At 40.7% G+C, this 17478-nt stretch overlaps 1 protein-coding gene across 18 annotated transcripts in view; it reads left to right on the top strand.

The window, feature by feature from the left end:
* Positions 1-17478, top strand: part of UNC80 (unc-80 homolog, NALCN activator) — a 121114-nt gene that overhangs the window by 13354 nt on the left and 90282 nt on the right. For all 18 annotated transcript variants that reach the window (XR_003076286.3, XR_003076288.3, XM_025152710.3 and 15 more), the window contains exons 6-13: positions 1268-1341; positions 1765-1904; positions 5807-6068; positions 11069-11203; positions 11512-11734; positions 12558-12698; positions 15614-15882; positions 16500-16850. Coding sequence is in view for 16 of the 18 variants with exons in the window: in XM_025152710.3 (XP_025008478.2) it covers positions 1268-1341; positions 1765-1904; positions 5807-6068; positions 11069-11203; positions 11512-11734; positions 12558-12698; positions 15614-15882; positions 16500-16850 (1595 nt within the window). In the remaining 2 variants the exon portion in view is untranslated. The remainder of the gene's footprint in view (positions 1-1267; positions 1342-1764; positions 1905-5806; positions 6069-11068; positions 11204-11511; positions 11735-12557; positions 12699-15613; positions 15883-16499; positions 16851-17478) is intronic.

A 17478-nucleotide genomic window follows, 5' to 3' on the forward strand; every position in this document is an offset into this window, starting at 1 on the left:
AGTTTTAAGAGGCTCCAAGGCAAGCTTAGGTTGCAAATTTCACTTTTGTGTACTGGGAGAGTTGCTCCTCTTTTATAATTCAGCCATAATGAGACTGGAGTGGGGTCCTTAGGCTTCCAGGCCCCTCTGTGCCTGACTTGGTTCTAAAAGTGCTTTTTTATTATTGCATTTAAGGTAATAGTTCTCCATAATTTGTACAAACTACTGAATTGTGATTGTGCTGGATATATTACTGTGGCATTGCTTGCAAGTTCTGAAAAGCACAAAGGTATAATTTTCACAGTAGTGAAAATGTAGTTAGCTGAATCAGATTTCTCGAATGTAATAAATCACTTCAGATATTGTATTTAGTTCTAAAGGCTCTGCAGGCCCCTAGGACAGTCTAAAATTGAAAAGAAGTCTCTCAAATGATTTGAAATCATCTCTTCCTATTTTTTAATTGCAGAAGAATGAAGCTCGCTAAAGATTTCAACCCTGGAGATAACATAAACAATTAGTCCTAAGTTTTCTTTGACCACTGGGTTGTTTGTTTTTTTTAAAGGTTTGAGGTACGGTCAGAAAATTCCTAAAGTATAACTTCAACAGTAAAGTCTGTTATGAAAAATATTCTGTTATGTTTTGAGAAATAAAATTTACTTAAATTCTCATTGGAATGGGAATTAAAAACAAATCTGAAGCTTTACGATGTTTTGCTTGGATTCAGCCTGACACTAAGTTACATACGAATAGCTTGCAATATGACAGGATTTCAAGAATTGTCATCCCTAGTGTTTGTGATGTCCTTGTTCTTCTACAGTTTCACTGATGAAAGTTTCTGTATGAGATTCATATGCTATCTATGATGAAGGCATTTGTCAAATTAGAAACCATCATGTATTCTGAGAGAGGTAACCTAGGAAGAAAGCTGAATATACGTGGAAATAGGAGGAGGAAGAGACCCCAAATCAAGTGCATTAGTGTGCGCAGGAAAGCACAGTCTAATGCCAAATGGACTTAGGATAAAATATGACTTCAGATTTTATTTTTATAGAAACGAGATTTTCATTAGAAAAAGCTGTTGAAAATACAATTGAAAAAAGGCATGAAGGTTAAAATAAATGTGGTTGTTTTTGTTTGTTAATGGCCATGGTTAATGCTAGGAAGTCTGTAAGAGAGACACTGCTTTGTTTTTTGGTTGTTGTTTTTTTTTTCTAACTCATCCTTTCAATTGATAAAGTTTAAATATTAGAGATGATTTCTGAAATGAAATTTCACTTTATTTTTTCAGCTAAAAGAAGTTCTCCTACCAACAATCAGAGTGTGACTTGTGAATCCCTAAATCTGGACAGTGGTCATACAGAGGTGAGCTCTATACTGAGGTTGGATGGACTTGAGTGAGCAGCTGGGGGAGGAGGAAACTGAATGCTGAGACAGCAGCTGCGCTTATTACCCTGAAGTAATCCATGTTCAGAAATGCCAGTTTGTCACAATTTTCCTGAAGGCTCCCAAACTTGTCTGCAAAGAAACCAAAGGGTATTGATGTAGTTGTGATCTCCTTGGCAATATCCTGTCTTACAGGATAGAAGCCTGATCTTATCTCCGTTCTTGGGTTAGAGACCTTTGCCTGTACTGTTACTCATACTGTAAAGCCAGAGGCCCGATTCATTTCTCATGTTGTTATGGTATAAGTAATAGTCATTTAAGCATGAACTGCAGTAAGAAAACTAATACAAGAGAGATCAGTGTGTTTATCTACCTATTTCTTTTTATTAAAACTATCTGAAGGGACTGCAGGTGGTCTGTGAGACGACCCTGCCCGATTCTGTACCTTCAAAGCCCACTGTTTCAGCATGTCATCGTGGAAATTCCTTGGAAGGAAGCGTGTCCTCTCAAACCTCTCAGGAGAGAGGTACTCCACATCCCAGGTACAGACTGTTTCAGCAGAAGGTTGGATTGGGGTCACAGTAGTCCTTATCTTGAATTGACTGTTGTCACTGAACTCTGGGGGTGCTGGAGGTTTGTCTTGAACCCTGTAGATCTCAGTTTTGGGAGCTGAACAAAGTGGTGACACACAGCGCCGCTTTCATTGGAGAAATCTCTTATCCTGTTGTGACAATTTATTTGGTTTTTTCTAGTGTGCTGGCTTCTCATAATTAGAAACTAACAAATAATCTGCAGGTTCAATTTTTCCTAGCCGGATTCAGTCTCAAGCATCTAGTGTATTTTCTGGCTTCCTTCTGATAAAAAAATTATTTCCTACCAGCAAAGGATTTTTGCAAGCTTCTCTCCATTGCTTTCATTATACCTTCTCTTCATCTTATTGCTTAGACAGCTACTTTTAGGATCCTGACCGAAAGAAGCAGACTAACAAAAAAGCAAAGTCATAAAACCATCCTCCCATCTTGCCCTGCAGAGTTGAAACTGCAGTTTTCAGCATGGTGCTGCTACACTTATTCTATTCTAGATTCGGGCAGATAAAGATAGAACTAAATTTCCAGTGATGCTGGACACTCAGTATTGCCATAAGGTAAATGAAGCTGATGAGTGTTTTCAGGAGTGTGGAGAGGAAGGGAAGCCTAGCTATATTTTTAGGTCTCTGGATTTAGGTGTCTTGCTTGAACTTCTCATGAAAATTTTGGTCCTGGTGCTTGTCTCTTCCAGGAAATGTCATATCCAAAATAGTGTTTTAAGAAATTGCTTCATTACAAGAACAGAAGAAATGTGGGATGGAGTGGGTTTCTGCATATAATCTAGAAACAACTCAGATTTCTTTAAAAAAAAAAAAGGGTTGATGTGCTGTTTCCCTGCTGGAAAGGGCAAAGCTGTTCTCTATGGCTATGATCCTATCAGGAAGTTTCCCTTGGGATTCTGTATCAAGCCTGCTGTCAATTCTGGTTCCTAATTTAATTTGTATTAATGAGAGCCAGTAAAACTGCAGTTGGGCATAAAACTGCCTTTCTGTGTATGAACACTGTGGCTCAGAGAGGCACAGCTGTACAAAAAAAAAGCCTTTTAAGAAGACAGAATCAGGTGATCAGTTTGTCGAGCTGGATCTGGTGGTTGCTATGGAGATGGAGCTGCAGACAGGCATTGAAGAGAGTGTCATTATGTCTCCTCATTTGCAGGACTCATTGATCAGTTAAAACTGTACAGGGAGCTTTGGTTGCCATGCAACAGACAACTGGGGACAAATGTAGTTTGCTTACCAACAACTGCAGTATTTCTTTGTCCTTGGGCCCTGGGTTGGAGGAAGACTGCCTTTCTGCTCTCCCTGCAGTAACAGTTAGCTTAGAACTGAGAAAACAAACATTAGGTTTCCTTCTGAATTAGTACAGAGTTTAGTTTCAGGTTCCTCAGATACAAAAATGACTTGTTCCTCTGATCCTGGCTAATTATCTCTGCTCTACTCAGTGAAATTCTCCATTCGTAGATGATCACAGCTTAACACTCTGGAGCAATTAAAGCCACAGCCTTTAATACAGATGCTACCTTGAACATACAGCTTTGGAAATAGTCTTTGCAGAACTTCAGTGGCTAATATTTCATAAGGAGAACATGACTTGCTCTAGGCTGTATTGTGCCTTGGGTTTGCTTACAGGCTGCATACAAGGAAACATGAATGACAGTTCAGACACATGCTGATCTGGGTTATGCAAAGAGACCGGAAATAACGTATCCTTTACATTTGCTGCTGAGATGATTGCCTTTATTTCTGTGCTGCTATATTTTTGAGTATCCCAGCTATGCTTCTGTACGGTGTGCATCTGTTCGACACAATCTTGACTGACAAAAGCAGCCTTGAAATCAAATGTACTGGAAAAACTTCATAGCTTATTACCATTTATTATGACATTCCTCTTCCTATTTCAGTTTGTTGTTTTTTTTTTTTAAAGAAAATACCATTTTAAATAATCAAGCTTGGAACATTTCATCCTGAATACAGCACTAGGGACAAACTTGGAGTCCATAGATTGCATTTAGTGACATGTGCTGACACAGATGGGTTGTTCTGCAGTCACCAATTACCTTCAGCATTAGCTTGTGAGGCTGGCAGCAAACCAAGTCCTGCAGGTTTGAGTTCTAGATGTGCACATTTCTCAAAGCCCAGCCTAACCACCTGCTCATTACCAAGTGTGTAGTTTGGAGCAGGGTTCATGTGATCCCAAGCAGCGTCAGCATTCACTGCACACTTCTTTCTCCTTTGCCAGTCCTATACCTATCTTAGATGCAAAGGGTAGATTGGTGACACTGGACAGTGACCCAGCGAAATACTTCAAGCATTTGCTTCACTCTAAGCTCTTAAAGGAGTTCAACTAGTCAATGTTGTTGCTTCTTCTCTAATGCTTTGTTGGACTGTGGCCTTGGTCTCCTCTACTCTGAGTGTGGTGATACCCAGCTGGAGGTAGGAGTATCCTGCTAACGCTGTTCACATGTTGTTTAGCAGAGCTGATAACGTAAATGGCTTTAAAAATAAATATTTGATGTTCTTGTTGTAGCTCCCAAATGATTCAGAACACTATTCATGGAAGTGGTTTTTGATTTTTTTGGAATCCAAAACCCACAAAAGTTCATCATTCAGTTCACAGGGGTGTGTTTCTAAGACACTGAGTAGAAACGCTCAGATTGTCTATTTCTATGGGCAATAAAGATAGTTGGGTCTTTGGAGTTCCTGCCCCATCTGCAGCATTTCACACCTTTTCCCATATGATTCTTATTCCTCTGAGTTCCTTTCACTGCTTCTCTTCTGACTGATTGTCTCTTAGCACCTGCTGACCGTGCAGAAGGTGATCAGGACAGTTGTACTCTGCTGGGAGAGAAATGGGGAAAAAAGACTGGGGCACTTCATTGCAGTAGGGTTGGTTCTGAAAATGGTTTGATCCCTTTGAAATCTGGAATCTCTGGAGTCTTAATTTCTGAGGCTTACCGAAGACATATTGGGTTTGTGTGTACTGTACTGAAGTCTACAGACTGCAATACTGAGGAAATTCCATGCTAAAAGCTGTTAGGAAATGACACCACCTGGAAGGTAGGAAAACCATAGTGAAAGTAAAATGTTTTCCCTTTATCTAGCACACCTTGGCAAGGAGTGTCCATAACAGTAGCTTTCACTTGTATGAGAATCAGTTTAATTGGCCAAATCATTAATTAGCTTAGCTGCCCTGTCTGCTTGTTCTCTGCTAAGGCCTGATGTGTACGAATGTAAACAGTTTCTAAATACTCATTACCTGTATCAGAACAGCAGATGCTTCTGTGTTCTCTGTTTCCAGCTGAACAAATCGTTCAGTTAGCACAGGTGCCGACGGCTTATCTTCAGATCACAGTTTAAGAAAGCAGCCTCATCCAAGAAAACACCTTTAAAAAAAAAAAAAAATCTATCACAAAACAGTGCTGTGCTTGAGCCCTCTAGGGAGCTGGAAGTTAAATATCCACTTACGTGTCATCAGTAATGCTTTCCTCAGTCAAGGCCTTAGTCCCAAAGGGTCAGTGTCAAATATCCCTGCAAGCTCAGGCAGGCACAGCTGTGTGCACATCCTGGTGTTTTGTGCAGATGGCAGAAGAATGCAAATGGCTTACAGCTCTCTATGACTGGCTACATTTTAGGCCTCTTAAGAGAGCTCTTGCATCTTGTGGAGCAAAACAGCATGTGTGCTAGGACAGAACTGGTTTCTCCTTGTAAAAGAAAATTTTATGGCATTTGTTGACCCCTTAAGAACAGTTGAACATACAAAGCGGCGGATCATCCCTGTGGTTTCTTTATTCAGAGAACACAGTATCTAAGAAGGGTCTTAGGAGCGACTAACATGTCTTCTCTTATTTTTTGGAACAGAGTGTCCATGGTGATCCCACCATGCCAGAAGTCTCGCTATGCCACTTACTTTGATGTGGCAGTACTGCGCTGCTTGCTGCAGCCTCACTGGTCTGAGGAGGGCACACAGTGGTCACTGATGTATTACCTGCAGAGACTGAGGCATATGCTACAGGAAAAGCCCGAGAAACCACCTGAGCCAGAGATCACCCCTTTGCCAAGACTTCGCAGTAGCTCCATGGTGGCTGCTGCACCCTCTCTGGTGAATACCCACAAAACTCAGGTAAGCAGTTATCATCCATATGAAACCAGTGGGGTGGTTCTGGGAAGTGGTGGGCAGATGGCTAGTGAAAAGCACAGCTTTGGTGTTGGTAAAACTGCCCAGAGGTCAGATATGCGCATTGATTCACATCAATGTGAGAGAGAGAGAGAGAAAGCTGGAAAATGATGAGGGGTTTGGAGAGCTGTGGAGAGCTGGAGAATGATGAGGGATTTGGAGGTAGAATCTGACCCAGAGTCTGAGCTGGTGATTGCTAAAAGCTTGAAAGCTGATTTGTGATAATTAAGTTAGGGAGAATGCTGATAACATTAGTTTTTAATGCGGGAATATACTGACGAGTTTGTCAGAAGAGATCAGACTGCCTTTCCTGAGCTCTCTTTGATGTTACCCTTCAAAAGAAAAGGAAATGTGCTTGGTACAGCATTGTACACTCCAGACAAACACTTGTTTTAAATATGAGAGTAGACTTTTGAAAGCTGAGACAGTGAACCCTCCGCGTTGTTACTTCTTCTCATGATGTTATTCTTCTTGCATAACTTCTACCTGCCGGCAAAGCCTCGATGGACAAACTGTCCTAGTAGGTGTCCAAACTTATTCCCTGTTTTGCTAGAAAAGGAACTTCAGATCTTGCTGCAATAAAGATCTTTGTCTTAGAGCTTAATTGTTGTTTTTTTGTTTGTTTTGGATAGGTCATGGTTGATCCAGGGGTGAAAAGGGAGTGTGGCTGCAGTTTCAGTTAATCTCCTTGTTGATCTGTGATACTTTTAGATTGTGTACTCTTTTCCTGTCATGTAGGCTTTTAACAGCAAATTCTGACTTACTGAATTAGTAGAACTTCCTTACAAAATTTAATACAGGATTCTACTTTTGCAATCTCATTTTATAACACATCTGAAGCAAAAGGCTCTATCTGCTGTTAATGTTCCTGTCAAATGACTTTTTTGACTCAGAACTCTCAGAATTAATTATTATGTGTTTGGTTTTTTTAAAATCCATGCTTGCGGTATTCTGGCAGTTTCTGACCTGTTATTTCATAAGGGTATAGGGTGAAACATCCTGTACAGCCAGAAGACAAGCATAAACAATGTAAATATTAGTATTTTTATTTTCAGTCTCAGGCTGTTGCAGCCATTCTTATGATTTGTATGAAGTTACACATTTACTTATGGTTTTCAGGGCTCAGCAGCGGCAGTACTCTTTAAGCTGTATTATATGTATTATACATTTCTATAAAATGTTGCCTGTTTCATCCCTGTGAGAGCTTGACATATCTCTGTAAAGGTCAGGTGATGAGAATTACTATTCAATCTTCATCTACCTTTGCATGGGGATTTCATAGAATTGTTGTGAATGTACAGAAAATCCTCCTTTAATATCATCTCCTGGAGGGAATGCCAGCTAAGTAGAACAGTACACTGGAAGATATTACTCTGTTCATGTGGTTCACTTTTCTTGTGTGTGTACTGTCTTTTTGCCTTTGCTCATAACAGCCTGGTTATTTTGTACATGAATATGGTAGCTACCAGTGCAGTAGCACTGCAGTCAGTTCTCGACATAGCAGCAGTGAGCATGAAATTGTCCTCCATAGGCACTGCTTACATTAGTATTCTGCTGGTTCTTCTTTAAACGCTTTCCTCCTTTCACACACTTGGCTATTTCTTGCTCTTTCAAGATGTTTCTCTTGCAAAAGATTCCCTTACTCAATTGCTCTTCACTAACATTTTCCTGTTAAATCCATTTGGCAATTCCACTGGGTACCTTCTAGCTGCTAATGTGAGGACTCTGTCCAGGGCATTCTTCCCTCCAGGGCTAGATTTGATTGCTTTTGGTAACCTCTATGTCAGTCCTGCGTATTTTTACTGTACTTCATCAAACTGGAATCCTGTTTAAAAGGGTTTCCAATTTGTTAAGCAGAACAGCTGTGATGGAGGAGGTCAAACAGTCCTCCATGAACCAAAAGTTTCAGCTCATTTCACTCTTTTACAGCTCTGAGGTCTGAAGTCTGCAACACAGAGGCACCCAGGCCCTACAGTTTATCCCAGCTGATTGTAGGCACTTAGCTGAGGATCTTAAATTGTCTCATCACCCAAGTCACCTGCAAGTCAGAGGAGAGAGAGCCATCTCCAAAGGACAGAGGCTTATCATTTCTTTTTATCAGCACACATTGAGACATCACCAGATCATCAATCAAGAACAGGGAATATGCTTAAAACTTGTCTTTTTTTTTTTTTTTTGGTCTAGATCTAAATTCCTGGCTAGACATTATCAGGTTGGTGAATATGCTCTCAATAATATTGACACTCTTGTATTTCAGTGGGTTAGATTCATGGTGGTTGGCTGACTAAACTGATTAAAGATAAAAAGTCAGCTACGTGTCAATCACATCAGGGGCCAGCAGATTTTTCTGATAAATCCATGTTCTTTTTGTTGTTCAGCTGTTTATCAGGGTAACTTCCTGCATCTCCCTAGGTCTCAGCAAAACTCTCACACTTCTCGTTGGATTCTGTGTGCCTGAAATCACATTTAAAATATTATCTTGGTCTGAAGAAGTTGGTATCATGCATTTAGAAAACACAAGAAACATCCTTCGTGTATTGCCTAATAAAATGAAGAGCAATGTGGAAAAAGATTCAGTGCAGCATGCCAGCACTCCTTGTTGCATAGCAAAGGGGTACTGGCTACGGTGAATAAAATTAATACTGTCTTCCTCTAGAAACTGACTTTAATCCAAATGTATTTCAGACCTAGCAACACATGATACGGGAAGCCTACTTTGTACCTATATGCACTGAATTTAGTGTAAGGACGGGTCTAGGAAATGAGACCTTCAGAGGCTCACAAACCTCTAGTCTTGTGCTAACATTGCAGGGGCAAAGAGCCAAAGCTTAAATTAAACACTAGGCCAATGCAGCTGTGGTGACTCACAGCAATACTAATATAAAAGCAAGAGTCTAAAGTGCAATACCTTGAGAGGTGAAAGAAGTCCTAGTGAGCCGCTAGCTTTACAGTCATGCAGAACAAAGGTAATAGAAATCAGAACAACATCTAGAGTAGCAGCTCCAAAACTATTTAGCTTTTTTGTCCATCTTATGCTTACCATAAAACCAACACAATCTGCTGCACAGATCAGTCTTCAAAAAAAGTACTATTTTGATTCTTTAGAAAGTCATATACCACACTGTAGATTAAAGATAATTCTGTAGTTTGCTTTTCTATGTTTCTCACTTGATGCCCATCCTAACCACAACTAGGACTGTATCTTTTTGCGTTTGTATAACTTGTATCATGGTAGGTCCTCATCCTCACTCTATAATTTTGGTGAACATAGGCCACCTAATACAGCACTGATTTAGTAATTAATGTACAAAAGGTTGTGAAACTGAATTAAATTGGCACGATGTTTTCCAGACAGATGAAGCTAGAGAGCTGTAAAAGCTAAGAACCAAGCCATATGAAGTAATTGCTGGCTTCACTGTTGAGAGAAATCTAGGGTTGAATCCTCATTTGCTGTCTGATGGATTTTGCATATGAATCCCCAATCTTTAGTATATTTCAAAATGGTTTAAAAGCATACCTTGACTGAATGTGACTGAAAAATTGTGAAGCAGAACTCTTTCTGATGTGTGTCCCCTCCATCATTATATTGATGAAGTAAAGAGGAAGGATTTAAGGCTAGTCCTTGATTAGCATGAGAAGTCTGATCCCCAATATTCCGGTACTGCACACTCTGTTACTGGTCATTAAGCTTTCAGCTGCAGTGTCCCTGGCTTTTGCAGAAACTTCATATGCATAAAACTGCTCACCTGTTCGCAGAGCTGGGGTTTGACTAGCCAGGAGCTATATCTTCTGTACTATAGACATCTCCTTATCTATTGATGGCACATAGCTGTTAGGATTGGAAAGGAAAAGGTATTTTAACACAACCTAGTTGTTCAGCGCAACCTTCTTAATGAGGAAGCAAGGCAGAAGACCATATCCATTAGAAACAATCTGATATTTAGGCAGAAGGAAATTATCCTGAGGGGATTTGGTCAGGTCAGCTGCACAAACATCTCATGAAAAGTGGCAGCATATCTTTAGTGAGAACAGATGGTCAGGAGCTGAGCTTATGCCACCTTTTGTACCAAAGCCGTTCTTTGCAATAGGCAGCTGGAATGTTTTGCTCAGTGCAGAAGGGGAGCAGAGCGCCCTCTACGGAACTATTGGTAAATTAGTCTCAAATTTTTCATTGTCTTGGGACGTTTGATGCAAGCTATAGGGGCTTTCACAAATACGAGAAGCATGGTGCGGAAAGATCTTGGAGGACTTGTTATTACAAGTGTGGGATTCTTACTGGTGTTGATATCTTAGGTTTTTTTAGTAGATAAGTAAAATTAAAGATGAGTGTTGTTGCAATCCCGTCTTCCTTCCGTCTGCCAAAACAGCCCACCATGGCATCAAAAAAAGGCTTGTAACTTTCATAGAGAGTCTTGTAATTATGAAATTGTATCTCTTGAGGTGACTACGCTGCTTATTGCAGCTTAATTCCAAAATACACAATTATGGGCATACATCATTAAGGGCAGATTCTCTTCGGTGTTAAAACACTGCATGAAGAGTGGTCTCTCTCATTGCGTATAAATGCAAACCAAGGCCTCAGGAAGATCATCTGCCACTCAGGGTCATACCTTTAGTCACAACCAAGTTTAGCTGACCATGGGTCTTCTGTGCCACTAGACCATGCTGACAGCAATGGCCAAGTCTGTCTTTGGCAGCACAATGTCTCACTCTTTTTTTTTTATTCCCTGGTGACAGAAATGTTATTCAAGATCAATAATTGGAGGAGTCTCTAAACATTTTTGTTTGTTTTTCTTTAAATTTGTGAATAATACTTTCTGTGATGAGTAGAAGGTCCTTTTCCTTTACAGCATTCCTCCAATGAGAGCTCTTGGAAGCACTTCTTTTATTAAGCTGCTTATCCTCTATTTCTCCTTGTGCTTGTTGTCTTCTTTTGGGAGCTGCAGGATCTCACAATGAAATGTAATGAGGAAGAAAAATCGCTAAGCACAGAAGCGTTTTCCAAGGTTTCACTGACCAACTTGCGTAGGCCAGCGGTTCCAGATCTCTCCACAGATCTGGGGATGAACATCTTCAAAAAGGTGAGTGGAAGAAAATTTTACTTTAATTTACCTATGATTCAGCATCTGAATGTCCTGGTAAGTAGCAGCTGAAGGTCTGCCTGGACTCTGCACTCATGCTGTATAGGAGATTGTCATCTTTTTTCATTGGGAGTAATATTATGTGTTATTGTTTAGGTATTGTGCACAAATTCAAGTTACGTTACTGAAATCTCAGCCTACAAGGTTGGAATTGGGCCACATACCTGATTTAATTTTTCCCCCCTAGTAGTTGTTAAATGCCTCAAGGCCTCTACCTGCTCTCATCTTTGCTCTTCTTCCTCCTTCAGTTTAAAAGCCGCAAAGAGGACAGAGAGCGTGAACGCAAAGGGTCAATTCCTTTCCACCATACCGGGAAGAAGCGTCAACGGAGAATGGGGATGCCCTTCCTTCTCCATGAGGACCATTTGGATGTTTCACCCACTCGGAGCACTTTTTCATTTGGCAGTTTTTCTGGCATTGGAGAGGACCGACGTGGCATTGAGAGAGGAGGATGGCAAACCACCATATTGGGTGAGGCATTGTTATCTCTTCCCCACATTATAAATCATTCCTGTTCCGAGCATTTAGAGAACAGAAGAGGCTTTTTATTTCTTTGTCTGTCCCATTACAATCTTATGTCCTTTGTTCTGTTTTCAGTATTAAACATCTGTTTGCAGAAGTGGTAGTTGTGCTGGCAGCAGACCTTGAATGACTTACACTTCACTTTTTCTCTGAAAACAGTCATATAATGTAATAATAGCTACTGTAGCAACCAATAGTCATGGCTGTACCACTCGAATACACGTGAAGCTGCATTATCCAACTGCAGCTTAAATTAGATTCAAGGAATGGTTACATCCTTTTCTTCTGCAGAGAAACCTCTGGAGAAGCAGCAGTGTGGTCATTAGAAGCATAGAAAAGAATATTAACAATTTTGCTCAGGTGAATGTTGGATACTAAATAGAGTATTGCTTCAGATAGTTATGCTTATCCTGTCTTGGTATTACAAAGATGTGATGTTTAAATATTGGTTCCTTCAAGCTTCCAAGTTCACTGAACAGACTCTAGGCATGGTTTCTTTTTCCACGAACTTCTAATGTTATGTATTTTTATCCTCACATCCTTTTCTGAAGATGGTAGACAGCATTCTAATATTATTTAGTCAGTCTTTACATCAGTGAACCCCCCACGAGATATCCCATTTTAATTTGTTTTGCTGCACTTCACAGGGTCCTGGAAAGCCATGGCTTCTCACTCTGACCTTTCTATTTCTGTCTTCAGCAACTGTCTCTTAGATCCCCCAAGAACCTCTCTGATGAGTAAACCTAGTATCGAATTCTTGTCTTCACCCTAGGAAAGTTCACCAGACGGGGGAGCTCTGACACAGCAACGGAGATGGAAAGCCTGAGCGCTAGGCACTCACACTCTCACCACACTCTTGTCTCTGATATGCCAGACCACTCAAACAGCCATGGAGAGAACACAGTCAAAGAAGGTAAATTTAACATATCAAGAAAGAACAATTTCACTGAAATATGAACTCCAAGAATCTGAGAAAGTGTCACTGTTTCCATGTATAAGTATATGACTAATTGCTTTTTCCTGTTTTTCATTCTGTGTATAAATATTTTCAGAGCCTTTCATGTTTATCTTGTGCACTTTACAACATATATGTATATATAGGCAGCCCTTAGCAGGGAAAAGAGTTTGTGTTGTGGGTTTTTTAATTTGTTTTCTGTTACTGTTGTTCTAGTGTGGTGGTGGGTTTTTTTTTTGTTGTTGTTTTTTTTGCCTTAGCAGTACATGGTGGGCAGAAACTTAGTATTGCTTTGCTGGTTTCATGGGAACTTTGTGATACTTAGTGCCTCATCTCAGTCCTCAGTTGTGCTGAAAAATGCACTTTTTTTGTAATTTCTCTTAATTCAGAACAGAAGCCAAGCTTTGAGATTTGCTCAGTCACCCTGGGCCTGTCTGTCTTGGAGCCTTCTGCAGAAATAACAATGCCAGAGTGGCCACTATGAGAGAACCCCTGGTGGGATGAAGTCTGCTCCATAAGGAAGAGTCCTTCTGTTGGCAGAACAACCCCACCTTTGTTAAACAACATTAGCCATGCAGAGGAAAGTTTTTTTCCGTCAGCAGAGCTATCTGCGCCAGAGGGCTTTGCTGGCACTATTCCTGCTGCCTAAGCACAGCAAATCTTTCTCCCTGCTTTGTAGTGCTACTAGCAAAACCTGGCCATAGAGATCAGGCCTCAGCTGTGGCAAGCGCAACCTTAAACCTTCATGAGGGAAGAGAATATCACACACCCCGTGGAGCAGGGCACAGTCTGTCTGCATGAGCTGTCAGGCAGCATACCAAGAAGGATACTCACATTTTTATGTGCTGTAGCCTTGGGAACTCTCAAAGATCCATACTGTTCAGTACAGCAATTCTGAGAAGTCTGAAAGAAAATGGATTTCCATCAGCTCTAATTTAGTATGGACATGTCTCTTTTATCCCTGCTCTGTGAGTCTGAGCAAACTTCTGCTTCTGGATCAGTTTTGTGCAGTCTATATCCATGATCTACATTTGTTCTGTAGGAGAGTAATCCCACACACCACACCAGCTTTCTAGCCAAATATTTTCTAAGAAGTAGCCATATATAATGCTTGTTACACTCGCTGTACCTAAGGTACAATTGTGCTGCAGCTAGTGAAGTAATAGGACAAATTGCACTATTTTCAGTGAAAGTTACCAGCTTCGAACAAAATGTTCTGTAGTTGAAGAATAAGTACAAGTATTACCTATTATTTCTTTTGTGGACAACTATATCCAAGCATTCTGGTCATTCCTAATTTCGCATCTGTTGTCTAATTTCCCTGGCCAGGAGAAATTTGCTAATAAACACATTTCTTTTGGCTGACGCACTGAAAATCAGAGATGAAAAATCAGTTAGTTACTGTGTAGGTGCTGAGGAAGAGTCATGGACACACTTGCTGCAGGCAAGCGGATGTAAATGAAGAGTCCTTAGTTCTCCTTCTCTGCCTCTGAGTCCCATCCAGCAGTCAGCTCTGTCAGTGATAATGAAGTAGAGGTTCAGCACAGGAAAAAGATATTTTGTGTAGATTTTGGATGTGGATTTTTCTTAAACTAAGCAAAACCTCAGTGAAACAGAAAATAGTTATCCTTGGGTAGTCATCAAACTTGCTAACTCAGGAATGGAGTTTCCTAATTTCATACTTACTTTGTTGTCATCTTCAACATGCAGATGTCTGCGGTTGCCACTGAAAAGTCACACTTGCTGTCAAGTAATCCTGCTACATTAGGTACAGCAGTTACTTCCTGTACTGATCATTAACCAGTTTGTAGCCTAGATTGAAGCACTGCCGTTGGCCTTAGAACAATTCTCTTAATGGAAACTGCTCATTCGGTGCTGGCAGGGTTGCACAGGCTGCACAGACATGTAGTCAGCACTCTGACAAATTGTTATTTTCAAAATGTAGCTGAGTCAATTCTTGAAGATTACTAGATTTGTTATTTTATTAATTAGAATGCTTTGAGTAGCCTTAGGCAGAAGTTTGTTGTTATTCCTTAGTGCTGTTACCATACTGTCTTGAAGAAGATGGTCCTATCAGCACTGTGGGACACATGATTTTGCTACGCTGTCTAGTATATGGACCTGTTTACAAAGTGCTAAGCGTAGGAATTCACTCATCCTGTGTGCTAGAGTTCAGCATGAGCATTTAATGAGAATTAGTCTGTGTTGCCAAAATGCTGTCATTACCTGAGCTAGCCAATTTAAAATTAGACTTAGCTATGTCACAATGTCCTTTTTCTGGGTACTGTGAACTTTGATGCCACGTTACCTTTCTCATCAGTCAGTTTTACATGTTGGTGATGTACTATTGCAAGTAGTGCTAGATTTTTTGTTTGTTTCTTTTCTCAACTGGTGTGATGAAATCTTTCAAGCCAGTCTGACCAAGAAAGCTATTTTAAATTGATGTTGCTAACCTACCTTCACTCCTGTATTCAGCTGCTGAGTGTTTATTCTTTCCCTTGCTGTGGTGTTCCTGCTTCTGAGACCAGGTACTGGACCATTATGGGGAGCAAAACTAGCCAGAATTTTGGATTAAGTTTAAATTGTCTGGACTCCCTGGTTTTAACTGCCCTGTAGACTCAGATCAATTTATGCTGCCATGGAACTATACTGCTAGAGCAATCTTGGGTTCTAATTTGCAGTAGCTTAAAGGAAGAAATTAACTTATGCTTTTACCCTTGCACCCATTATAGGTATTAGGAACCTTTCTTGTCTTTCAGCATTGCGAGTTGCATTAAGAGCTGCACCCTTCTTGTGAAACAAGCACAGCTTCAGTTTGCCACTTTCTAACTCTGGCGATGGAAATTCACAGGTAGCCATTTTCTTCCCTGCAGTTCGGTCCCAGATCTCTACCATCACTGTGGCCACCTTCAACACTACCCTGGCTTCGTTCAATGTGGGCTATGCTGATTTCTTCAGTGAGCACATGAGGAAGCTTTGCAATCAGGTGCCCATCCCTGAGATGCCCCACGAGCCTCTTGCGTGTGCCAACCTCCCACGGAGCCTGACAGACTCATGCATCAATTACAGTTGCTTGGAGGATACGGATCACATTGATGGAACCAACAACTTTGTCCACAAGAACGGCATGCTGGATCTCTCGGTAAATGGCAAGGAATGAGGAAAGCCAGGTCCCTCTTCTGTCAATATAGTGGTACCATTGAGATCAGGGTTTTGATGGGCTTTTCCTCCACCTCTTTATATGACTTCTCTCAGCAGTACATAAAGGTCAGTCAGATACATTTGTGCATATCCTAAAAGTCTCCTTTGAGATACTGCAACTCCTATTAGTCCTTGCAAGGAGTGCATGTGCATGTGTAATGCACACATCAAATCTTAAGTGATATTATTTAATTGCTGTGTTCCCGGAGCATGCACTGAATTTCCTATAAAACAGCATAAAACCAAACAGCACCTTGATGGCACTCACCCTTGCTTCATTCCTGTTAATGACTTGACAACGCCTGGTGCACTGAGGCAGCATTCTCAGGCTCACAGATGTCATCTCATGGTTTCCTTTTCTGCCTGACTGTGCCCAACCTGTGGTTTCTTCTTTTACACCTAGTTTGTAGGCTCTTGGGATTGAGGGTTGTGTTATTCATTCTGAGTTTGTACTGTGCCTGCTACGAGTCTTTAGTCTATGACTAGAATTTCCAGTCATCGAAAAGTACTAGGAGAGAAAATTAGTCTAATTTTAAATATGATGTTTGATTCTATCAGGTAGTCCTGAAGGCTGTTTACTTGGTCCTGAACCATGACATCAGCTCCAGGATTTGTGATGTGGCACTGAACATTGTGGAGTGCTTGCTTCAGCTTGGAGTGGTGCCATCTGTAGAGAAAGTCCGGAGGAAGAGCGAGAACAAAGAAAATGAAGCCCCTGAAAAGAGACCAAATGAGGGATCTTTTCAACTCAAAGCTTCTGGAGGTTCGGCTTGTGGATTTGGGCCTCCTCCAGTCAGTGGAACTGGAGATGGAGGAGAAGAAGGAGGCGGTGGAAGTGGTGGAGGAGGAAGCGATGGAGGTGGTGGAGGAGGAGGGCCGTATGAGAAGAATGACAAAAAGCAAGAAAAGGTTTGTTTTGCTTCCCATTGTATCACTCCATAGTGATCTGTAATATTGGTTAAGACAAAGTATGAATGTATATGCAATTGCCCTTCTGTTTGCCTTCCTTCTTCTTTGCATAAATTAATTTCTTTTGTTCTGGTGCTCACTCAAGTTCTGCTGAAGAAACAAGATTGGGAATTCAAGCACTGTAACTTCCCCAAAAGCAGTTTGTGAGTCTTACTGGGTCATTTTCAGTATCCTATCAAAATGCAAAGCAATCATTATTTCTTTATAAGGTTTATCACGCGTAGCTTATAAGGAAAACCAAAATTCAGTGTATGAACACAGCTTGTTTTCTTTGTTAACCTGAAATCATAAATGTTTCAATATTGCTATGAGAATTGGCTGAGAAAGGCTGTTGCTGGCCCCTAGAGTCACAACTCGTGGTAGTATAATACCAAAGATATTTAAAAAATATGGTTGCTTTTCTACCTAAGCAAGCCAGCTCTCTGTTTTCAGGCAGAATTTTTTGAAGTAAATGCTGAATGATACTCACAGCATCCCATTAGTGGGCTTTGCATTTGTAAGGTAACTTTTTAAGGTGAGTTTAAAGAGAGGAGGCTGGTGATCTAACTTGAAAAGTAATTGCAAAACA

This window comes from Gallus gallus, chromosome 7 (assembly GCF_016699485.2).
Source record: "Gallus gallus isolate bGalGal1 chromosome 7, bGalGal1.mat.broiler.GRCg7b, whole genome shotgun sequence".
Taxonomy (NCBI): Eukaryota; Metazoa; Chordata; class Aves; order Galliformes; family Phasianidae; genus Gallus; species Gallus gallus.